The sequence below is a fragment of the Macaca nemestrina genome, chromosome 6 (assembly GCF_043159975.1).
Source record: "Macaca nemestrina isolate mMacNem1 chromosome 6, mMacNem.hap1, whole genome shotgun sequence".
Classification (NCBI taxonomy): domain Eukaryota; kingdom Metazoa; phylum Chordata; class Mammalia; order Primates; family Cercopithecidae; genus Macaca; species Macaca nemestrina.
The window spans coordinates 69,258,084-69,283,863 of NC_092130.1; the positions used below are offsets into that span (position 1 = coordinate 69,258,084).

Genomic DNA, 25,780 nt, shown 5'->3' on the forward strand with positions numbered 1-25,780 from the left:
TGCAAGAAAACAGTAAAACAAAACAAATAAAACCAGATTCGCTTTCAGGACCTTCACTTGTCCTGCTTTTTTTTTTTTCATTACTTGTTTTCTCTGGATTTAAATAATTTCTTAACTGACACAAAATTATATCCTGTCACATTAAAAAGTAAGTGCTAAGATAAGGCTTATCCTGCCCAGGACATAGAACCTGCTCGATCTTACTGTCTGGTTCCCCACAATAAGAAAATCTCCAAAGACCAGCAAACGTTTAAAAGCTATTACAATTTAATTTCTGCCAAGAGAAAATGATGGCTCTGAACAAATATTAAAATCATTAACCCAAGAGTTAATAACCATTTAGTTATTTTAAAATATCTCTCAGTCAACATTTATTAAATTTCCACTTTGTGAAGAAGACACAAGATATGATTCCAAAGGAGCTTATAGTTTAACAGAACAGAAACAGACATAAATACATTTAAGAACACAAACAACAGAAACATACAAACAAGTAAAATAGTACCGAATTATAGTAAAGCCCCTCTTGTCAGCCAGAGGTTACTCCAGTGTTTTCCAAAATATATTCTGTCAAACACTAGTCCAGTGAGATAATCTGCAGGGGAACAAAAAGTCCTTGATCAAATACGTTTGAGAAATAGTTAAAAACCACAATGCCCCTGAGCACATTAAAGACTGGAAAAATCCTAGAGCAATCCTTAATCTACCATTTCTCAGATTCAACCTCGCAACACTTCTTTGGCCTTATAATTATTAATATCTGTGATAGTTAGTTTTATGTGTAAATTTTTTTGAACTATAGTAGCACATTATTCAATTAAATACTAGTCTTGATATTGCTATGAAGTCATTTTAGAAATACAGTTAACAGCTACAATTAGATGACATAAAAGTAGATTATCCTCCATTATCTGGGGAGGCCTCGTCCAATCAGTTGAGAGTCCTTAGGAGCAAAACTGAGGTTTACCTGAAGAAAGGGAAAGTCTACCTCAAAGCTATAGTATTAGTTCCTGCTCCAGACTTTTGATTGTGCTGGCCTGTCCTGCAGATTTCTGACTTGCTAGCCATCCCAGCTGCATAAGCCAATTCTTGAAAAAAGTAAGTATCATATTCATTTATTTATAAGTACACAATAATATTTATAAAATTAAATTTATCATCAATTTACAAATTTAAAACTATTCATAAATTTTATGAAATTTATCATTTATAAATTTATGTATCTATAAGTATATACATACATTTATAAGTTCTATTTATGTTTATTATTTAAATTATCTATAAATTTCTTTATAAATTTATATAGTTATAAATATGAGATATAAAAAATAATTTATATTAATATAAATAGCAAATATTTAGAAATAAAAATAAATGATCAATGTGTGTGCATGTGTATGTATGTAATTTTCTAGGATATATTGTATTATTTTCTACATATATACACATACACTACATACATACACACATATATGCATCAGTAGCAGCTGATATTTAACAGGTGTGTACTATGAGCTGGGCATAATATATATATATGTATTTTATTGGTTCTGTTTTTCTCTACTAAACTCTGACTGATAAAACATCCTGAGGAACTAATGTTTTCCATAACTTCTTCAGGAAACACAATAAATTCCCATCTTCTACAGCAATAAAATCCTATCTTCCACAGCACAGCATAACTATAATGAGATACCAGGAGGTGAATGCTGGAACCCCACTTAATTTAAGGGATATAATAAATATTACTGGTTGCTGCTCAGCATGTTTTCTAACAGCATGCACACACACTCACAAAAGTTGGGGTTGCCAAAGTCCTAAAAGTAGACCCGACTGACACAAACCAACAATTTTAACCTCATCCCCACTGTCTCTGATTTGTTTAGGTGCGGTGATAATCTGAGCCTAAGTCAATTAGTGTACAGACATCCCCCTGGCCAGGGTGGTGGATTCAGCTTCATTAAACAATAGGAGGAAGTAAAGGTCCTTACTGTCCCAGATGTTGATGGTTGGTTGCCAGTATGAGGACTCAAATGCTGCATTTTGCTACCATGAGGGAAGCTGGTATGAAGACAAAGCCAACATACCTGGGAGAGCAAAGCTAAAATAAATGGAGAAAAATAGATCTGTACCAAGTCGAACTGCATGTAAAACTGAATAAGCTCTGGACTTTAGTGACTTGAGCCAATAAATCTATCCATTGGTTAAGATGATCTCAGCTAGGTTTCTTTTGGTGCTTCAGTACTTACTTATTAAATTACATTTGTACACAAAAGCATCCTAACTGATAAAAGGGAACACAGAAGCAGTAAAAAGTGGGAATATAAGAATACAGAAAGCACTTCTTGGGGATAGACGGACTGGGCAGGGCAGTGGCGAAAGAAAACAGTGTGTTAAATGAATAGGTGAGCACAAGCTTTGTGCTTTCCAGCTATTCTGAGAATATGTACAAATACATTTATGTGAACAAACCTCAAACATCAGTGCTCCTTAAACATCTCAAGAATTCGATGAAAGCTATAGTGACTTGCTTCAGAAAAATGTGTCCACACATAAAATACAGCTTTCGATTTCAGAAGCTTCATATAGTCCCAAAACCTAGGCACAGGAAGATCTATGGATTAAAGTTAGAAATCCCTGCTCTATATGGTGGCTGGCAGAAAAATAATGTTAACATCAATGTTTTCTATAAATAGATAGAGAAGAATAAAAATAGAAACATGCTTTGGCTGAACACAGGTTATACAAACTGCAGTCATTTGTGAGAACCATTTACTCCTGTGGCTGATAATTCTGTTCACAAGATTACGACATACACATCCAACAGTTTTGTGTAAGTTTTGTTTATATCAGAAACTTTGTCCATGAATGCATGGCATTCTATGGCACACACAGTAGTCATCTTATCACTTTTAAAAGTGGGCAAAGGATATGAACAGACATTTCTCAAAAGAAGACATTCATACAGCCAACAGACACATGAAAAAATGCTCATCATCACTGGCCATCAGAGAAATGCAAATCAAAACCGCAATGAGATACCATCTCACACCAGTTAGAATGGCGATCATTAAAAAGTCAGGAAACAACAGGTGCTGGAGAGGATGTGGAGAAATAGGAACACTTTTACACTGTTGGTGGGATTGTAAACTAGTTCAACCATTATGGAAAACAGTATGGCGATTCCTCAAGGATCTAGAACTAGAAATACCATATGATCCAGCCATCCCATTACTGAGTATACACCCAAAGGATTATAAATCATGCTGCTATAAAGACACATGCACACGTATGTTTATTGCGGCACTATTCACAATAGCAAAGACTTGGAATCAACCCAAATGTCCATCAGTGACAGACTGGATTAAGAAAATGTGGCACATATACACCATGGAATACTATGCAGCCACAAAAAAGGATGAGTTTGTGTCCTTTGTAGGGACATGGATGCAGCTGGAAACCATCATTCTCAGCAGACTATCACAAGAACAGAAAACCAAACACCACATGTTCTCACTCAGAGGTGGGAATTGAACAATGAGATCACTTGGACACAGGAAGGGGAACACATCACACCAGGGCCTATTGTGGGGAGGGGGGAAGGGGGAGGAATGGCACTGGGAGTTATACCTGATGTATGATGAGTTGATGGGTGCTGACAAGTTGATGGGTGCAGCACACCAACATGGCACATGTATACATATGTAACAGACCTGCACATTGTGCACATGAACCCTAGAACTTAGAGTATAATAAAAAAAAAAAAAGGTAATGTGTGTTATCAACAAATTTACAGACAGTTAAGAGGTTTAAAATACTAGATCAGGGAATCAGTTGAAGAAGTCAAGTGAAACTCATTTGCTGCTATTTAATGGAATTATGAGAACAAAAATCAACTGAGGGGGTCAAAGTAGAGTTATTTGAGAGAAATATGAACATGGGAGTTGTAACTCATGTCAGAGAAAGCAGACCTAGAAAGGAAGAAAAGATATGGCAGAAACTGTATTAGTATCTACATTTTTCAGTACAAGCTTAGATATAGGCATGTGAATAAAAGAAATATGACACTGTTGCAATTTTCCCTTTTACCAATAATAAAAACTTCTGCTATTGTTATCAACAATAAATTAAAATAATTTTTCATATCAATGAAAGAAACTTAAAGCTTTATTTGACAGTCTATCACCATAGTCAGTGAAATTATGGACTGGGGTAAAGAGGAAAAGAGAAAAATATGTATTTAATGCAAATTGGGTGAGGCCAGTATTAACTGAAATTAAGAATAAATATCAAAGATATTTCTCTTGTAAATAACTTATGGAATCAGTATGTCCCCAACCGTAAAAAAGTAAAAAGTAAGCTTAGTCCTGTAACATGTGCAAGCCCCATAAAAGTACCACCTCCATGTGAGTTTTGCTAAATATTCTAGTAATATATTCATCAATCCATCAATATATTCATTATATTCATTTCTGCTAAATATTCTAGTAATATATTCATCAATCCATCTGCTCAAACATTCACATTTCCCAGAGTTAGAGTTAGAAAGTTAGAAACAAAAAATGATTTATTTTATATTACATTATTTATTCATTTATTTTTATTTTATTTTTAATTTTTTGAGACAGAGTCCTGCTCTGTCACCAAGGCTGGAGCGTAGTGGCACGATCTCAGCTCACTGCAGCCTCTGCTTCCTGAGGTCAAGCAATTCTCCTGCCTCAGCCTCCTGAGTAGCTGGGACGACAGGCATGCACCACCATGCCCGGCTAATTTTTGTATTTTTAATAGAGACGGGGTTTCACCATGTTGGCCAAGATAGTTTTGATCTCCTGACCTCGTCATCCCCCCACCTCGGCCTCCCAAAGGGCTGAGATTACAGGCATGTGCCACTGCGCCAGGCCTATTTTATGTTATATTTTAATACAGGTCAGCTTTTAAAAGTGAGTGGGACACTACCATACTTAACTAGTATCTTCAAAGAAGTATGACAATGAATACCTCAGCCCCAAATCACTCATAGACCAGAAGACAATACAAACCAACATTAAGGCTAGAATTCTTAACTGTGATTCCAATACACCTGAGGATGAAGATTTTTTACAAGGTGAACACTCTCCAAAATGGGAAGGAAGATAAGTATAAAATATTACGCAATGTTTAATAATTTTTGTTGCATTTCAATTTTTAAGACATATCCTCTGCAAAGAAAAAAAAATAGTAAGCAAAACCTACAAGGTAGAAAATAGTTCATATTTTAAAATCTAAATCTGTAATAGTTTCTTGGAGATACAAAATTTTGTATTCCGAAATAATTCAGGAAAGCTGTAGGAGGAATAGCTGGGAATGGTTTAAGCCCAGCTTTCTGCAAATGGCACTTGTGAAGAAAGGAAGTATGTCAGAGACAAAGTGCAGAAGACCAAGGTTCTGGTTCCATTTCTACTACCAACTAGCTTGGAAGGGCTGGAAAAGACGGGTGACTTCTCTGCGTTTCAGTTTCTTCATCTATATTTAAAAACAAAAACAAAAAAACAAATATAACACTGGACTGGTTGAATTTTAAAGTTCTATTCAGCTCTAAGTTCCTGAAGAATCTAAGTCAGAATCTTAAGAATGGTGAAGATGAATGCATGTTGCATTCATGCGGCTGTAGGCACAAGATACAATCACAATATCGTCAGTATTTTTTACATTATGAGGCTTGACATTCCCTAGCAGTGCCCCTTTGTAAACACAGGAAAGAACTGCTGGCTAGGAGACTCACAGAGATATTTGCCTGAATCCTTCCTCATCCTCTTAATAGGCTTCAAAAGGGTGCAAAAACAAACAGATAAAAACAAGAAGATATTGGCAGAGAGAGGAATAGGAGCCTTCCCCATTGTAGGGCTAGTAAAATTTCCAATTAACTCAGTCATGATAGAACCTATAACTCGCAGGCAATAAACATTTTTTTTTAAATCTACCCTGTGTGACAAAGATTCTTTGCTTGACAAAACTTTAGTCAGGCTCCTGAGCCTTCTGCTATGCCCATCTGTGTGCTTCCTTGTAAAATACAGTTTTCATAAGAACCTTGCTAAGTCAATCTGGCAATAAACCACTACTCTCAATGTCTGATTACACTGAGAGTCTGAACAAGTTCCTCATCCTTCACTCTTCCCCAGGTGATGCCTGATCACCCTGGCTATCTTCAGGAAGAATCACAGGTTCCCTATATCACCGATGTTTCCTCTTAGTAATTCTCCATCCACTCTCCTTGTCCCTTCAACGGTCCTGAGTAAAATCTGCCTTATTGTGCTTTACTACATGTCATTGAATAATTTTTTAAACATCTGCCCGGAACTGTGGAGGTAAATGGGAACTAAAATGTCTTAGAGGAGCTCCCAATCCAGGTGTAGAGGCAGACAGGACCTCGCGGCAGTGCACTAAAAAGTAGAGGCAGAGCATCAGGCTGCCTGCATCTGAGCCAGGCAGGGCTTCCCAGGATGACACCTGCACCATCCTGATGTCAGAAAAGGTGTTTACAAAATAGGCAAGGTGGGGTGTAGAAAGAGGGGGCGTAGAGTGAGGGGATGCGGTTTGGGAAGAGGCACCATGGAGGTGCTGCACAGGAACGCGGGACAGCATGACACATCCTGGGTGAGGAAAAATAGCTGTAGGGCTGGAGCCCAGGTGAGAATGCAGGCATGGTGGGAGTAAGACAGGAAGCGCAAGAGTTGTTCTGAAAAGACCTGCTGTTCATGCAAAGGAGTTTCACATCCTGGATGGGATGGAAGATGTTAAAGGATTTTAGGCAGGGGAGTGACATAATGAAACTTGGCCTTAGAAAGGTCATCTTACAAGCAGATGGGATGCGATAAGATTAGAGACAAGATTTAAATACCAGTGCAATAACCCAGGAAAGAGTTCCAAATGATGTAAATGAAAAAGATCAGTTGCCCTGCAGAGGAGGGAATGGATTTAAAATATATTTCAGAGATACAAATCATACCCATTAACCTTTATTGAATGTGTGAAATATACTAGGCACTATGCCAAGGAACTTTATGATACACTGTTTCACTTAATCTTCATAACCTTATGAGATTATTATTATACCTCTTCCAAGGCTCAGAAAGGATAAACGACTTGCCCAGGGTTATACGTGTATTAAGTGGAAGAATATGTCTTATTAGGGGAAGGGGGGAAGGAGAAATCCAGAACACCTCTGGATTCTGGAGCAAAGCAGATGAGGGTAACATGTACTGAGGTGGGTTACACAAGCAGGACAGCACGTTTTCTTGTGGCTGTTATTTGGGGGTGAGTGGAAGATGGAGTTAGTTTTGAATAGCCTGCATCAAAGTTGCCTGTGTGGTCTTCCAGTGGAAAGTTCCAACAGACCATCTTAAATAAGGGCTGTTCCTGCCATGAATTATTCACCAACAAGACATACACAGAAATCAGTTATCGCCTAGACCTGATCTACCTCTGTCAAGATGACACAAACCTGACTTCAGGCCCTCCCTTTAAGCCCTCGGCTCCAATGTGCTCCACTGTTAAGAGCAAGATTCCAGAGACAGCTTCTCCTATTAGATTCAAAGCTTCTCACTGGTTAGCACATTCCCATTTGCATGATTTACTGGCAGCAGTATATTTTTCACAAGACTTTTTAAAAATGACTTAAGACATTCAATCATTCTTTTATATATATAAGAATTTATCAGTTATAAAAGAATACCTCAGAAATATTCCTTACAGAATGACAAGCAATTTATGTAGATATTCCCCACTCTGGGCAGTGAAGCTTAACCCCCTTTTCCCCAAGGGTGAGTTAGACTTAATCACCAAGTTCCAAAGACTAGATAGAGTAAGAAAAGAGGTAAATAGAAACTGTAGAGTGGAGAAACCTGGCAAGTGACAGAGGTTGACATCCATAGAGATGTCATATGACATTATGCAACATCTGATATGATGTCACAAGGAGGGCACTTCATTTTTGTGGTATTCTTCCCCAGTTAATCATGAGAAATGACAGACAAATCCAGACTGGGGACATAGGGGTAGGGGTGGGTATTCCACAGGATACTTGTCTGGTATTGCTCAAGACTTTCAAGGTAATGAAAAACAAGCAAAGACTAAGAAACTGAGCAAGGAAGACATGGTAACTAAATGCAATATAATTGCCTAGACTGGACCCTAGAAGAGAAGAAGGACATTAGTAGAAAAGCTGGTGAAATTCAAATAAAATCTGCAGTGCAGTTAATAGTAAAAAAAAAAAAAAAAAAAAAAAAAAGTCACAATTATTATTGTTCAAATAAAAATTTGCAATGTGTGCATAGCTTTTATACTTAACTAGAGCCAAAGATTTTATCTTTTTTAATCTTTGCAATAATCCTGTGAAAAAAGGCACTAGTATTTTCATGCTACAGACGAGAAAATGGGGCTTGTTACAATTTAAAAGATTCATTAACAATAAACGACTACTAGGTATCAGAGTTGGAATGTATCTTTATACCACCATAGTTGCCACTGGGGGTTCTATTAATATCTACTAAAGTCATAGGGTTATTTTATGTGGGCTGCAGCCCTGCTTTTGACTCTTAGCATTGCCCTACAGCCAAAACATTTCTGAAATCTTAGAACCAGAGAACAACCTGAAAGGCCGTGATACCTAATCATTTCTAATCCCTCCTCCTTTACCGAGAGGCATTCCAGAATGAATAACCCTTACCTAAATGACACTCAAGTAAGGTGTCTCCTAGGTCATCTAATTTCTATCTTTCCCCTTTTCTTTCTTAGTTATGAGTATCTCATTAACAGCTTTCTTCAAGGTTACTGTTTTCTTAAGTGCTGCAATGACGTTCCTTCACCAGAAGAGACGGTAGTACAATTAAAAGCAGCTATTAAATAAATATAAGATGAAACTGGAAATCAAACTTTATTTTACAACTTAGGTATCGCATTAGAGAAACACATTTTTTAGGTATGGCTAATAGTGACATCATTTAAATATAAGTTTCTTCCATATGATATACTGTTTCATCAGCATGCACAAACCAACAGACTGCTTTAAAATATTCCTTACTACTTATGGGGTTCTTTTTTAGATTGTTAAATGATTTCCATAACTCTATTCTTTATTTCTAAATCACAGGTAAGTTGCAGTGATTCTGGGTTTGGTTATTTAACTTCCCAGTGAAGAATGCAACATTCAGAATGAAAAATTAATCTATAAAAACAGTTAAAGTTAGTGTAAATAAGACCTCAAAGCAACAACAAGATAAATATTTTCTAACACCCTTTTAGAAGAAAAAAAAAACACTAAAAATTATACAGAAAGAACCATATGCAGCAGTTAAACTACCCCAACTTTCCTTTTGTCTGCAGATGTGGAAAATCTTATGGTTCTACTACATCTTCTTTTCAATACATGAAATACCAAAAAATAGTAGTCAAATATTTACAAATATTGCACAATGTACTACCCCTGGGTAAAGGGGAAGCTTAGATGCTCAGAAAGCTTACTCAGAAGCTGCAAGAAGCAGCAGAGAATTACTAAGGCCTCCTGCCAACACATTTCCAGAATTTTAGAATCTTATGACATTTTTGAGAAAGTGTGCTATCCAATCACCTACGGTCCCTCCACCTTTACAGACAGCTATTCCATAATTAATATCGATAATATCTAATGCTTACTGGACACTTACTATGTATAATGGATGCACTGACCTCATTTAATCATTATTATCTCTTCTTACGGGTGGAGAAGCTGAGGCTCATTGAAAATTTGTCTAAAGTGACACAGTTCATGAGTGGATGAACTGGGACTCTATTGCAGGTCTTTCTAACCCCAAAGCCTGTCCTTTTCATTTATCGTAATATTTAACAATCCCTGCAAATAAAAATCTCCTTTCTTGGATAACCTCACGTTCATGCAAAGCCATGAAGTAAATGTCCGCATTTCAGTGTTGTGTGTTAGCTATTCATTAATCTAAGAAACATGAATCTTATTCTTGGGAATTTACAATTTAAGATAGAAAACTGACAATAACAGCCAGAGAAAGCAACCTAGTGCTAAGGAAACACTGATAAGGTTTAAAAAAAAAATCCAACAAAACCAAGCAAAACCTGAGTAAAACGGCCCTCAAATTAACTGTAAGCATCACAGATTTTTCAAGGATTTGAGAATGTATTTGGAATAAGGTGAAAACATGGTCGAAGACCAGAGGAACACTGGGTTCCTAGTCCTGAGAGAGGTCCCCAAAGTGATCGTGTGAGCTGTGCCAGAATGCAGATCCAAGTTCTGATGAAAACATATGATACTCAAGATGGGCCAAGTTTTATTTTTTAATAGCTGAGCTTCTAGTTGGCAACAAAAAATCCCGTGCCAGCTGCTGAGGAAATAATGTACCAGGAGTTGGCAGGCATTGGCACTTGGAAAGCCAACAGGTACGGATGCACGGTGGGATACCAAGGTGCTAGTGCCTGGAAGGCAAGAGAGGAAGTGGGGATGCAGCCACAGAAGAACTGTCCCAGTCTAGGGTCTGGCAAGGCGGAGGCATGCTAGGCAGCCCACCTCGTGTTAAAAAAAAAAAAAAAAAAAAAAAAACAACTCAGAGTCAGCTTCAGCCATCCTAGATAAAGCAAGTAAGGGGCTGTACTCTTTGTGAAGTGGGGTTCTGGCCTTCTTTCCCCAACATTTGGGAGAAAATACCGGGCATCTGGGAAAGAAGAGCAGATCGCTGCTCAAACTGCGAAGTCAGACAGGTGCCAAATGGAGAAAAAGGGTACAAGGGTATCTTTCTCTGCTCTGGCTGGTATAACAAAGTGCCACAGACTGGGTGGCTTAACTAAAAAAACATTTTTTTTCACAGTTCTGAGAGCTGGAAGTCTGCAATTGGGTGCCAGTGTGGTCAGGTTCTGGTGAGAACTCTCTTCCAGGCTTGCAGATTATGACCTTCTTGCTGTGTCCTCCGTGGTCAGGGATGAGAGAGAGCAAGCGAGCGAGCAAGCTCTCAAGTCTCTTTTAATAAGAGCACTAATGCCTCATCACCTCACCTCAACCTAATTCTCTGTCAAAGGCCCATTTCCAAACCCCATTGTATTGGGAGTTAGGGTCTCAATGCATGCCTTTGGAGGAATAAACATTCATTCCATAAGATGGGGAGATACAAGGAAATGCAAGGTACCTACGCTCTGGAGAGATGAAGGAAACAGGGAGAAATTAGGAGGGGACAGAGAAGTGCTCTGGGACTAGGGGTAACCGGACTCAGAAAACAAGAAGTAAAGCTGGTGAGGAATGGCCTGCCTTCTGCCCCTCAGCCCTGTGTCTGCCCCTCTGCCCTGTGTCTGCCCCTCTGCTTCCCACCCACAGTTTCCTTTCACCACACTCCCCTGGCCTCTGGTTGTCAAAAGAAAGATGGGAAGGTACATATTTCCAGAATAATTACTTTGACAGTGCATAAACATCAGGAACATAAAGTTAATAACCCTACTTGGAAGTTAAGTGCATTTCTTTTTGATCGAATAAATAAACATTTCAGTAGATGGCTTTAAAAAAAAAATTCCCAAACAAAGATAGACATGGAACAGACTATTTATGCTCTTATCTCCTTCAAGACCCTCTCCTTAGGTCTTCCTTTCCCTCCTGTGGTCAAGGCAGGTGATATGTTACCCAACCATGTGGCAGGACATTGCTAATTGGTTACATAGCCACAAATAGGCCATAAGTCAAGCTTTCTAAAAAGAATGATTCTTTTCTAAAAGCAAAACTAGACGGGTGGAGAAAGCCAGGAAACACACTTTCTTCTAAATTTTGTCCTAGATATCTACAACTAGTGCTAGCATTTGTATGGTCTACAGCAGGAAGTACAAATGAGTGAATATAACAATAGGTACATTTTTTAAAGGTGATGTATTTAGAAAGCACAAAATGAGAGTAAAACTTATGTGGGAATCCTCCAACACACTTAGAAAGCCTTTCAGGCTGAGAGCCCTACTTATTCCAAAAGCTGCTCTGTCTCCTGAACAACATAAAGAACTAAGGTGATCACCCAGAGAATTCATCTGGAAGAAAACACAGGTGCACATATGCTTGGGACTAGAAGGGATCTTAGAGGTAGACAATCTACTCACAGAAGGTGACAGTATTCCTGATCACTTAGAGATAGGGGCTCTTTAAAACAGAGATGACTGACAAAAGACCAGAGCTCCTTGGCTTCAAAAGGACTTTCAATTGTGGAAACCCCACTGGTGCAACCGATTTATTACTCAGCAAATATGTAATGAGTGTTCACTATACACTAGGCACTGTGCTAAGATTCTGGGGACACAGCAGTGAACAAAGGGACAGAAACCAGACCCTCAAGAGCTTACATTCTAATGAGAGGGAGACGGGTACTAAACAAGTTATTTCAGTGTGCTAGTTTAGAAGGGGGTTCGTATAGCAAAAAACATCCTGAAGAAAGAGAGTTTTAAGTACTGCTGATTTTCTTGCACCTATTTGCCTAATTCCTCTGACATTTGCTCATTCACATAATGTTCCAGAACCACTTCAGGGGAGGCAAGCATTAGGCTGAGGGACGGGCCTAGTACTAGGAATAAAAGAGGGATAAGATATGGGGTTCCTCTGCCCAATGAGCAGATGTTCTGGTGGTGAAGACCACAAAGCACTCACCTGTAAGACCAAAAACCCCAATTCCCGGAGATGGGGAATTACGAAACGATATGAGAGTGGGGAAAGGACAGAAACTTTCTACCTGGGGTTGGATGACTGTCCTGGAGTGATTCACAGGAGAGGTACATTTCAGGCTAAGAGAGTTTCATGTGTAACACCACAGAGATATGAAGATCACTGAGGCGTCTGTGCAGCGAAGGCGGGTACAGCGGAAAGAGCACGGGTGCTGAAGTCTGACAAACCAGGGCTTGAGTCTCAGCTCTGCTCCTCTCCACCTGGCTGTGTGAACTTGGACAAGGTGCCTCACCATTCTGAGCCTCAGGCTCCTCCTTGTGAATTGGTGCTGGTGATAAACACCTGGTAGTATTCTTGAACTAACTAGCAACATACTTAGAGACAGTAGAATCCCAGCAAGCTCCTAGTAAACATCCCATGATGGTAATTATGAAGAGAAGTGGTGGGGAAGGGGGCTGGCCTGGAAGTTGAGGTTGGATTGCTAACAAGGCTGTATAAACTGAACTAAGTAAGGTGTTTATCCTATCAATACACTTGTGTATTGATAGGATACACAGGCCTCCCACCTTTTGGTGGCCTGTGTGGGGAATAATATTAAGTTTATGTGCTGGGTATGGAACTCAGTGTTTCCCATTTGTGATCTCATTTGCTTGTCACAGAAATGATGTGGGGAACACACTACCACAATCTTCGCTTTACAAACGAAGCTGAGTGAGGTGCAGGGCTTTATGCCTGAAGAGGCAGGGCCATCAAGTCACAATTGTGTCCTGCCTATTCCTGTCTTAGCCCCCGCCGTGCTCAGCAGACCTTCATCTGCACCAATCCAGCTGTCCAGAATGGCCTGCTTGGTGCTCCCGGCCTCAGAGCCCACCTCTGCCCTTAGATGTTGCTCCCCGAGGATCACTCCCCTCCACTACTTGGCTCAGGCCCAGACCAGCGCTCTGCTGCCCTTGCCTGGCCCAGGCCAGAACCTTAGGCCAACCACTTCCCCCAACAGCCCTTAGCTCAGCCCCAACATTCCATTTCTTCAGTAGGTCAGTATTTTAAAGAACTGCACTGGTTTTCTGGCGATCATCCTGAAAATTTCCTCAGGTCCCCACTTCATCGGTGTGTCACACATACATATGGCACACTCTGTTTATTAGGTTATTAGTTTGCCTGTAGTTACAAGTTGCACCCAGGAGAGCTCACGAGTTTATTTCATTGAACATTGTTATTAGCGTACCTGTTCACATTGAGGGGAAAAAGAGAGGAAGAGTCCAGGGTCCCTCAGGAGTCACTAAAACATTTTTACCCACAGAAGAACCTTTTGGAGGCCTATTAGAACTGAACACTCTGGGGCAGGCTGATTTATTGAATTATATATTTTGAATTTGGTCATATTTAATAGCATAGTCTTATTTTCTCAGTGGTTGCCCTGATGGACAGCTTTGAATAAAAATGACATATTTGAATGAAGAAGTAGCAGATATTAAAATCCAGGTAAAGACTAATCTTAGAGCAGTATTCACAACTAAGAACAACTTTTTGTGTCTGTTAGAGTCCTAAGTGGAAGGCAGCTGCTTATTAAGTTAAAGTAGTCATGAATTGTCCCTTCAAATCACTACAAGTAAGGCAGACCAAGTTAACAGTGCAACATTCTGAGCAATGAGAAGTAAAATGCAAGTGAAGGTCTCTATTAAACAGTCCATAACGACCTAAAAGAGGGAAACATCATTCAAATACTTCATTGTAGGTAACAAGACATGTGTGAGCATTATTACAGATCCGTTATCTTCTACACTTCTATGTTCTGGTTTATATTAGTCAAGTTCTGTCTACAGGCATGACATACATCGAAGAAAGTGCACTTTTAACAAAGCATGCTACTACAAACTTGTAAAGAAAACAGGTAAGAATGTGTCCTATCCATTATCTTTTTCAGACACTATTCCAATCAGATGGTGGTCTCAAACCTAGCCTTCTTTATGTTTTTCTAAGAAATACTGGTACCTGGTGAATTTTTGAGCCATACCACCCTGAAACACGACTTAACAAGTAAGTGGTAACAACACATTTGCTGACGGGGTTAAGCTCAGCATCCTGGCACTAATGCCCACAACTCTTCAAGTACTGCCCACAAAACACTTTAGGTCAGTGCCTTTAGCTGCCTAAGCCAGCAGTTGGCAAAATTTGCCATGAAGTGCATTAGTTATATTAAAATTGAGGTTCTTGCAAACAAACCCTATTTCTCTACTCTTTTTCCCTCTCAACTCCATGACCACTCAACCTTCGTTGTTGAAGCCAAAGTTAAGTTCACCCTCTGCTAGATGTGCAAGCTGTTTTCCTTTACTCTCGTTCTGTTTTCTTCTAGGTGACTGTTTTGGTTACAATGGCAGTAAGTTCTTATCAAAACCGTCCATCAAGTAGTCTTGAGATGCATAACAGTTGCACGTATGTACCCACTTCCCCTTTCTGCACAAAGACACCCCTTGCAATATGATTTTTGGTTTGCATTTTGATCTATATATTTGCTTTAAACTCACTTTTCATAAAGTAGAATGTTATTTAAATATAAAGAAGTTTATTCAGTAACCACTTATGACTACCATTCTTTGACCCAGTCATCATCCAATAAAATGTTTTTTGAGCATATGCTCCCAAACTGTGTATACTAATGTACCTATTAATGGTATATATGTGTTACTTAACCGACATTAATGTGCTTTTTAAAACATCCAAAAATAAAAATTAAAGACAAAAATTAAAAAAAGAAACCAAAATAGATTCTCTAATACTTTCTTCTAGCACCTTATTGTATTACACATCCCCTGGCTACAGGCATCCCACTTTACAGACCTCTGCTATAGTCGAAATATGAGTGGCTGATGTAACTTAACTCTATTCAAGATATAAAAAGGAATAATTTTAAGTTTTCAAAAGATTGCTTAAACGGGGTCCTCATTTAAATGACCTTAATTATCCACCTGAGACTAGCATATAGGATTATTCAACACACAGCTAACATACGAGTAAATGGAAAAATTAATTGAACTTTATTAGTTAGAGGTGAATCTTTCATCAGTAATTTCTTTAGCATATTATGGTCACTCTAAATATAACAGAGGAATTATCAATTTGAAACCTATTTAGTTATTATGCACAAAACAAATTACCCACCAATAAACAGTCTTTTGATATGAACACTGTTCATGGTATGGAAATTTAACTTTCACGCCCTTCAAATAAACGTTCTTCATTTTCACAAACATTATATGAAGTAAACATCAGTCATATAATCAATATAAGACAAAAAGAAATAGGAGGAAGAAAGAGAGAAATGGAACTAGCCAACGTGTTAGGTAGGTAAGAACTGTAACTGTAGCAGTTTCAGTAGATTTTGATAAAAGATGAGTATGCATTTAAAGCTTGTGCCCATGTGGAAAACTAATATAAAGTTGACATTTTCAAAGTGAAAGAGAGACTAAAGGTAGTTCCCTGAATAAATTAAGATTTGATATCATTTTAACCTGAAATTCTCATGCAACTGAGGAGGAGCAGAAGTTTAGCCTGACTAGTCTAGGTTAGCAAACCACAGACCACACTTAGCAGCCACTTGAGTTTGTACAGTCTGCAGTCTAAAAACAAATTTTGCGTTTTTAAAAAATCAAAAGAAGAATACTATTTTGTGATGTGAAAATTATATGAAAGTCAAATTTTACTGTCATAAATGACATTTCACTGGAACACAGTAACATGCTATTTTCTGTATGTTGTCTATGCTTGCTTTCTCTCAACCATGTCAGAGGGTAGAGATGCAACAGAGACTGAATGGCCTTCAAGCCTAAAATACTTACTGTTTCTTTGTACTCACTCTTTACCTGGTCTAGGTAACTGATCTAAGTCCAACATTTCTCCTTTATTACCTAGTCATAGGCCATGGGTGGTTTTTTCCTTTTAAAAAAAGAAATCAACCTCATCAGTTTTCTCTTATCTAGTCCCATGTTTGATCTGCATTATAGATAGTGGCAAATTCTGAGTCCTACAACCTCAGCCCAAGACCCAGCTGCTTCTATAGCTGACATTTTTCTCTCACAATGGTTACTTTATCTACAACTTGGTTTTCAAGTGACACAAGCCTACTCCTTTTTTTTTTTTAAACAGGTTGTCTTTGGTCTGACATGAACTTACCCTGCTAACCTTATCTGCCATTGCAATGTTCATGCTTTATAAATTTTGCAAAACAAAAATGTATATCCTGAATTCTTCTGTCCTTTTTTTGCCTCTTCTTAGAATGTACCATCTGCCTGACATGCTGTTTGCCAGTGCTCTACCTACTAAAATCCTGCCAAATTTCAAAGTCCTCCCCCATAAAGACACCCCAGTCCTCTCTGTCATAACTCTGTCATGAAGACGGCTATGGTTCTTAGATCTCTAATAACAGTTTTATTCATTTTACTTATACATTAATTTATCTTGTATTAGATTTATTGTTGGTACCTTATTAGTAGTACCCTACATACTTGGAGGCCAAATATTGTTTTATTTATCATGCTCATTCATACTCTAGACCCTTACCCCACTACATGCACACTGTCAGCATACATCGTCTAGGTCAGAATTATTGAAAAGCTTAGACCTATAAACAAGAGGACTTTAGGTAGCACAAAGGCATGGAATCAAATAACGGGAAAAAAAGAGAGAGAGAGAACATCCTTCACTTTTCAATTACTTTTCAATCATTCTGATTATATCAAGACGGACACCTCAATTTGTGCTGCTCTGGTTTTAACTCTCCTAATCTTTGATAATCTCTTTTTTTAACAAAGAAATCAATCCTCAGGGTTACAGCCTTCTGCATGTGGACATGTCTAGCTATAATTTACTAAAAATGCTATGTTTTCATTACCATTTATTTTTACAATTTATTTCTATTTATGGCATATACAATTTGCTTTGATTTATGGTTTTCAGTTTAGTGAAAATTGTATTCTTGGTAAATAAATTTAGGTTAACAAAATAAGGTAATTTAAATAAAAATATTAAGCAAATTATAAAGTGGAATACATATAAAACAGAAATCTTATATAGAAATGGAAGAAACATTTGGTTGTAGCAGATACTCAGTAAAGCTAAATGAACATAATCCATCAACCTTGTTGTTGTTCACTAGCTACATAACTGAAAGAAAATGTGTAAAACACTAGCTTCAAGACATGATTCTCAAGAGGGGAGATGGGACACATTTGACAATGTTTAGAGACAGTTTGGGTTGTAACAACTTAGAAGGGTGTCACTACTGGCAGCTAGTAGGTAGAGGCCAGGGACACTGTTAAACATCCTACAGTGCACAGGACAGCCCCCACAACAAGGAATTATCTGGGCCAGAATGTCTATAGTGCCTAGATTGAGAAACCCTAATCTGAGAGAAAAGAGGAAGGTCTATATGCATTACCCTTTACCCATCACTATGAATCACTGTCTCTCCAGACACTGTTCTTTTCTTTATTTGATCTTTACCACTGACAAGATAATGACTGAGGAAAATCTCTGGCAAACTGTATTGAAGGGTCCACATCCTTTATGTGCTAATACTATGCCATCAATATTTAGATCTAACTTTCTGATTAAACCATTGGAGTAAGGAAATCTTCAGATAATCCTGTACTACAAATAGATTTTTAAAACTGAGGTAAAGATCAATATAATTTGAGTAAAACCTTGACTCTAGCTGCTATCAACTTCATGAAAAGTTCCTCTTTGTCTTGAATTACACGGTTCCTTGACTCAATTAAACATCATATTTTGCAGTATGAATTTGACCTTGAAATTTTAAAAAATCAATACTCTGTTTATTAGATATGTAGCTTTCCCAAAAGAGAGTTTTAAAAAACCCTCTACTTTTAAAAAAAAAGACATGAAAAAAAGAAAAAAAAATTATTAACCTAAAATAATAACTAGTAGTTGAAACACTTCACTTGGCTAACACTACTTTGTTCTTAAATGTATTATTGCAAACACATAACCCACACATATATGTCTGAGGGTAAAGTGTTTACAAGAAAGTTCTTTGAAGCTATTTTGTGGTTAGTGTTCTTTTTCTCTCTCTTTCAAGTTCTCCAGAACAGTTTAGAAGCAGATGGCACCTGTGTCTTTTTTTTTTTCTCCCAAAATCTGGAGTTATTTTTAACCTTGTGACAGTATTTAAACATGGAAAAGTAGTGTGTTCTTAAAGCAATGATGTTACCATAGTCTTCACTTGACTTTAAGGCTTTTTACAATGAGTATATTTCCAAATTTAGCATTTACTATGCATTAACTTTATTGGATGGTATAGCTTGGAGGCATTTCATGCCTTTAAGTCCAACTTGATTTAACTTCTAATTCTGATACACCTGTGGTAAAGTGATAGTGAAGGTGAAACTGAATCCCTTTCATTTCAGAGCCACAAAACACTCTGCCAACAGAAAAGTGGCATTATTTTTAACAACAGCAAGCTACAGAGGTGGCAGCTATCAATACTCACACTGAAGAAAGAAAACCAATGCTGATTGAGATTAGGGTTATTGTCAGGTAAGTTTTGGGGAGAAGAGAAACAGGGTTACAGTATTCTCCTTATCCTACGGTCACTAGAATCAATATCACTACCACATCAGGACCAAGATCTCAAAGAACAGGAAGTCGGTACACATGCTGCACCTGGCCCACTTCATTATCATTGATTCACCCCTTTAAAATCATTTGTTGAGCACCTGTTAAGTACTAAGTGCTGTGCTAGACACGAGCACGTAATAGTGAACAATCCAAACCCACAGACTCTGCCTTCCAGAAGCTTATAGTCAGTGTTCCTGGGAAGAGCCTATGAAGCCCCGGTTTTTATTCTCCCACTTGCAATCCCACCTTGCTCCTGAGTCAACCGCCTGAGGAAAGAATCAGAGGCACAGAGAACAAGACAGGGATGGCACAAGCATATTTTTAATTCCTAGTTAGATAAAAAACCTACCACCTGCCAAGAGCTGAAGCTTCTGAGTGCAGTGTGTGTAGCAAGAGATCAGAAGCCAGCAGTATACCTATCCAGATAGGTTGTGGGGCCCTAAAGCATGGTGTCAGGGAAAAATCAAGGACCTAAGAAGCTCTAGCCACAAGAATGGTTTAGGAAATGGGTTGACCAAAAAAAAGGAGAATCTGTTTCTTCAGCAGCCATGCTGTGGACTGAATTGTGTCCCTTCAAAATTTACATGTTGAAGCCTTATTCCAACCCCAATATGATGGTATTTATAGGTGGGGCTTTTGGAAGGTAATTATGTTTAGTATGAGGTTATGCAGCTAAACCCCTCATCATGGGATGAGCATGCTTGTAAGAAGAGGCACCAGAGAGCTTGGTTTCTTTCTCTCTTCCCCTCTCTTTCTCTTTTCCGGGTGCCTTCTGACGACACAGCAAGAAGGCAGCCATCTGCAAAACAGAGAGTCCTAACTGAGGAAATGCGTTGGCTGGGACCTTGATCTTGGACTTCCTAGCCTCCAGAGCTGTGAGAAATACATGTCTGTTGTTTAAGCCACCCAATCTAAGACATCTTGTTATATCAACCAGAGCCAAGAGCACTACGACAAGCTAAGAGCATTGGCTGAAGCACTTCTCTTAGAAAATGCAAACTTTCATGTTTCCTTATAGAAAGCATTTGCTCACCATGCCCTGGAGCCAGAATATGCATCACCATGTAGAACATACCACTTCTCAGCCTCTGAGTTCCTTTCCAACACAGCCCCTGGCACTCTTAGCCAGTTCAGATTACTGTGTGCCCAGTAGACCTTGGGGAGACACCAGAGTTTTTCCAAAATGTTTGGAAGGGGAAAATCAATAATGACCTGGAGGCAAAGATAGGAGGATTTTTCTCTACAGTGCTGTGCCAAAAGGTCACCCAATGTTGCCAATTGGTCTGCAGGGAATTTCTTTAAAAGACTCTGCCTCATAGCTTAATCTGTCACATACAGATTTATGGCCTAAAACAGCACTTTTCAAACTGAATCATAACCCATTAGTGGGATGTGAAATCACATGGGTTCAGCCAACTTTTTTAAATGAAATAGATGAAATCAAACAGCATATAATAGAAAATATTAAAGTGCATTGATGGTAATAAGAATAAACATTGTTTTATAAAATTGTCTCCGTTTTATACACACACACACCCCCCTTACTATCGAAATTTATTTGGTTCCTAAACAATAATACATATAGCAAGGGATCCTATATAATTAGTTTGAGCTGACAAACAAATGTATTTAAAATTATAAAGGTATACACATAATTGTGTATACATAAATGTGTATATATAAATGTGACACAGAAATGTATTACTTAAAATTACATTGCAGGGGGGAGGAGTATATGCAAAGTCCCTAGCCTAAAGAAACTACAGTAAGTAGAATGGGAACCAAATTTAAAAAAAAAAAAAAAGGTTTCAAAATAGTTTAATACATTCTTCTCTTGTCCTAATTATCTTTCATTAGGTTTGGTTTCCTTGGATTTGTATGTCTGGGAATACATCTAGTTTTCTTATCAACTTTCTTTCCACATGGAACAACAGGGAGAAACCAAAGGTGGGACAACTGAAAACAGGACATGGGTTTGCATGCAGAGATGAAATCTGCACCACCAAACAGGCTGGGCCACTTCCTGTCATTCCATGTGCCAAACCACTGGGCGGGATCCGGACCAGAGGCAGCTCCCTTCTCCCTCAGAAAAGCCTTTAAAATGCCAGTTTCTCAAATCACTGGGCAAAAGACCAACTGCTCTCGAGGATCTGGAGCCCTTAATAGGATCATGGCCAATTCGTATTTTTAAGCAGAGTTGAATGTGTGTATGTGTCATGATTTTTGTAAACTTTTTGACAAACTCTATGAACAAAACAGTGTCTTGAAATGTGATTTTAGGAAAATTACTTTGCCTGATACTTTTAATTGGCCCCTCTACCCTATACCCTCCCCATCAAAATTAAGTGATGACATCTGTCTTGGTGTCAGTGGCTGCATGTGGATCAGTGCTGCCAGCACCTGCCTTTGCCAGCACTATTCAGGGGCTTCAGGTGGATATAGCCTTGGGAGTTTAGCTCACCTTGAGTTCCCAAACACATCCTCAGAGTGTATCGCCCCAATGGTCACAGTCCAATCTTCTTGCAATCAGGAGTCACCACTTTACAACAGACAATTGTAATGGAGGAGCCAACAAGTCACTAATTCTGGTGGAGATTGTCTAGTTCCTAGAGCTAACCATAACAGCAACACCACAAGCACTGTTCTCTTAGCATATTAATGACATCTGCATTACTAATGAATTAGAGTCACATGGGCAGGCGGATTTGGCCCAAGGCTGAGAGTAAAGGGTTGAAACTGACGACCGGAGTTCAACTCGATCTCTAGTGTAGGGAGGAAGAAAACTTTAATTACTCAGCCAGTATCTATGATGATCATTCTGCTGCATTCTCTGGCTCTATCGATTCTTAATAATTATATCTGGAATAGTAGTTGCTTTACGTTTTAGGTTTACTTAAAAATTTCTGATAATGAAATACTTCTCAAAGTCTCAGCCAAACAGTAAGCATGCACCTCATGAACGCTGCCATCTACAGAGAACTTACCTAACAATACGCTTTACTGTTGACAAAGAGAGCCTAAGTAAGACATTTTAGCTTTGATTGTTCCTCAACATAGTCTAATTCTGTGATCTTTTACAGTAATCAAAAGACTAGATAACAGAGCGAGAATCTTAGCAATGTATAGACAGAGGGTCTCTGACAGGATGGGCTTAACTTACGATTTTTCAACTTTTATGATGGTGGAAAAGTGATACCATTCAGTAGAAACCATACTTCAAATTTTGATCTTTTCCTGAGCTAGCAATACGTGGTAGGATACTCTCTCTGATGCTGGGCAGCAGCCACCAGCCACAGCTCCCAGTTAACCACAGGAGGGTAAACAACCGGAACTCTAGAGTGTTCCGTGTTGCCAGTGTTTTTTGAATATTGTGTTTTGTGTTTCATATCTCACCATGTCTACAAAATCCCATCTGTACGCAGTATCTAACAGTTACTACAAAATAGGCTTTATGTTAGATGATTTTGCCCGAATGTAGGTTAATATTAAGTGTTCCGAGCATGTTTCAGGTAGGGTAGGCTAAGCTACAATGTTTGTTAGCATAGGTGTAGTAAATGCATTTTCAATTTCAACTACAGTGTGCTTATTGGGACATAACACCTTCATAAATCGAGAAGTTTCTGTATAACTAATTAATATTTGTCCTCCAAAAATCTACTCCAACACTTAATTCTGAACTGAAAAATAAAAAACCCAAACTAAATTTCTTAGTTTTTTTCAATGCAGGCTACCATCTCATAGAGGTATGCAACTGGCAGTTTATTTTTTTCCCATTTCTCAAATTAAAGAGAATTTCTTGAGTTTCATGATAGTGAAGCTTATTCATAAAGACAAAGTGTGTGGCTAAGTCAGCCTATTTGAAGCATCTAGGGTTAATGTTACTCTGAAAACAGACGTGCTGCTGGGACAGTCCCTGCAGCAGCATCAGGCACTTCCTCTACTATACAGCAGTTTAGAAAACACCAAGTAAACAATTTTAAGTAGATCATCTCTTTACTCAGAGGTCTACATGGTTACTCTGTCACGCATCATACAATTAGTAACAGGCAGGTTTTGGACCTTACAAAAATCGACATCATTGTCCTTTCATTTCCACCTACATATAGATCTTCAGATGAATACTGAAAAACTTGATCAAAAATGGACGTTTATGTATACATTATTCAGTGCTCAAATACTTCAAAACATTTTTAACAGTGACAAATTACCAAATTTTCATCAGAAGTTTGCCTATTTTACACATCTATATTCAATGAGCCTTCAATAGTAGTAGCAAATTGGGGGGACAGTGGGCAGTGACCACTACATCTTCCCACTAAATACCAATATCCAGAATCCTGCTCTGAATCCTCCAGTGGCTTGAAAAAAATAAAAAGGCTATTAGCAAAACTATATCGAGCAAAAAGAGAATGGAAAATGAAATTGCAAAGAAGTAGTAAGTACAGAAGCTGCAACTTGTGAATCGTTGAAATTACATCTTCAGATTCCCTATACTAAAGAGCCTGGATCTAAAATAAGTGTTGAAAACAAATCTCCTTACCTATGGATAACAGGGAGAAAAGACGAAAAAAAGGAAGAGAAAGAAAACTATAATTTTCAATGGATACAAATACGGAAGCATATGGAATCATTCAGAAGGCCAAACTGCTACCTGTTTGGATCTTCAGAGGAGGGATAGGGGGCATACCTGCAATCCTAGGGAGATGGTCTGTTGCATATATAATTTAAATAAATCATTCCAGCCCATGAAAGAAGAGAAGCAGCAGTATTCTCACTAATTACCACTGCCTGGATCCCATATGCTGCTTTCTCTTTTAAAGCCACACTAGTTCATTATTCTGCCTTCAACTCTCTTAAATGATTCATTTCTTCCTTCACTCCTGAGCAGACTCTGCAGGGAAGCTAGTATTTAAGTTTAATTTCTAGTGTCACTTGCTTTGGAGAGCTTGACGAGGGGAAGGAGGAAGAATCTAATTTAATAATTCTGTCTTGATTTGGAGGAGCACCCTCCGGCCCCCACCCCCAAAAATAACTAGACAAACAGGACCCTCTGGCAAGCTATAATCGTAAGCAAAGACATCAACTGGGAAAGCAGGGCCCACGTGCGGTGGGAGCTGTCACCCAAGGGAAGTGGCAGTCTGCGAGAAGGAGGGAGGGCTCATCCTACAGCTGCACCGGCCTAGGCGCTCTGGTGGGGTGGGAAGCACTCGAGCCGCACCTGAATGAAGGTTAGCTCTCTCCCAGACACTAACTAGGCGGGGAGAAATCAAAGGGCACGGAGGCAGGCTCCCGCACTCTCGGAGCCGTCGCTGCGAAAGGGACAACCCTGAGTGCACGCCGCGGGCTTCCCCAGCTGGAGCCCGCGCCTTACCGTCCCAGCTCCGACTCCACCTCGAAGAAATCGCTCAGCGCATCCCTGTTGGAGCCGTCGATCCAGTAATCCGGGACGAGGCTCGCGGTCCCCGGGGCCGCACTGGCGGTGACCGAAGAGCAGGACGAGGCGGAGCAGGAGGGCACCGTGACTTTGAGCATCTTCGCAGCGGGACTCCGGAAGCCGCCGCCGCCGCCGCCGCTGCCCGAGCGAGAAGCCGGCCGCCAGCCGCCGCCTGCGAACGCAGGAGCGAGAGAGAGGCGGCGTCCTTCACGCGCGCACACGCCCACCGCCGCCGCCCGCGCTCTCAGGGACGGTGGGCGGGGAAGGGGGCGAGCAGCGGCGTGAGGGCGCGAGGGGGAACCCGGAGTCGCCGCCCGCCGGAGGGAGACGAGCGGCACCGCAGAGGAGAGAGGCTCCCTCCCCCTAGCTAATTTCCTCCTCACCCGCCCTCCTCCCGCGCCAAGCCTTTCCCGCCGTCCTCCCTCTTTCCTTTCTCCCTCCCAGGCTGTGGCTGCCGCGGTGCCGGCTAGGGCGGCTCCGGATGCTGGAGCTTGGGGAAGGCACAAGGACCCGCGCATCATCCCACGCGCCCTGCCGCGGGGGCCGGAGCTGGAGGGAGACCGTGCGCAGCGGGACGCTGGCTATGGGATGGCGGGCGTCAGGCGCACCCTGGGAGCACCTGGGTCCGGGCGGCCCCGCCGGATAGCGAGAGAGGGACCTAGGTGGTGGTGGCGCAACTCATCCCTCCTTGAGCGCGTCTCCGTGGCGAGTCCCTCCCACCTAGCACCAGCTAACCAGCCATCCCTCTGTCAAAGCTTATATTGGTGGCCAGGGAGGGAGTCCTGTGGTCGCCGATCCCTCAGGGCTCCTTTGCCTGGACCCAGTGAGAGCTGGAGGAAAAGGAAGCGCCCAGGTCCACACTGACCTGACTCACCTTTGACTGAAGTCTTCAGTTGGAATAGATGCGGTTGTCGCTGCTGGTGGCACTGCCTCCTCTGGCACTGCTGGAGCTCCTGAAAGAGCAGATACTTGGCTGTGTCGAGTTCGATCTCAGCATCTGAAGGCCAGTAACAGAAGTGGCTCAGAATTACAGTTCTGGAAGGGCCTTG

The 25,780-nt window shown here is 39.9% G+C and overlaps 1 protein-coding gene and 1 long non-coding RNA gene across 2 annotated transcripts in view; one reads left to right on the forward strand and one right to left on the reverse strand.

The window, feature by feature from the left end:
* LOC105471121 (uncharacterized) overlaps window positions 1-2,022 on the forward strand; it is a 33,362-nt gene extending 31,340 nt beyond the window's left edge. Inside the window, exon 3 of the long non-coding RNA XR_980999.3 lies at window positions 1,887-2,022. This is a non-coding gene — a long non-coding RNA (uncharacterized lncRNA). The remainder of the gene's footprint in view (window positions 1-1,886) is intronic.
* LOC105471123 (calcium/calmodulin dependent protein kinase IV) overlaps window positions 1-24,903 on the reverse strand; it is a 254,313-nt gene extending 229,410 nt beyond the window's left edge. The window contains exon 1 of the mRNA XM_011723486.2: window positions 24,669-24,903. Coding sequence (XP_011721788.1) covers window positions 24,669-24,829 — 161 coding nt within the window. The 5' untranslated portion in view covers window positions 24,830-24,903. The remainder of the gene's footprint in view (window positions 1-24,668) is intronic.
* Window positions 24,904-25,780: the final 877 nt, after the last annotated feature.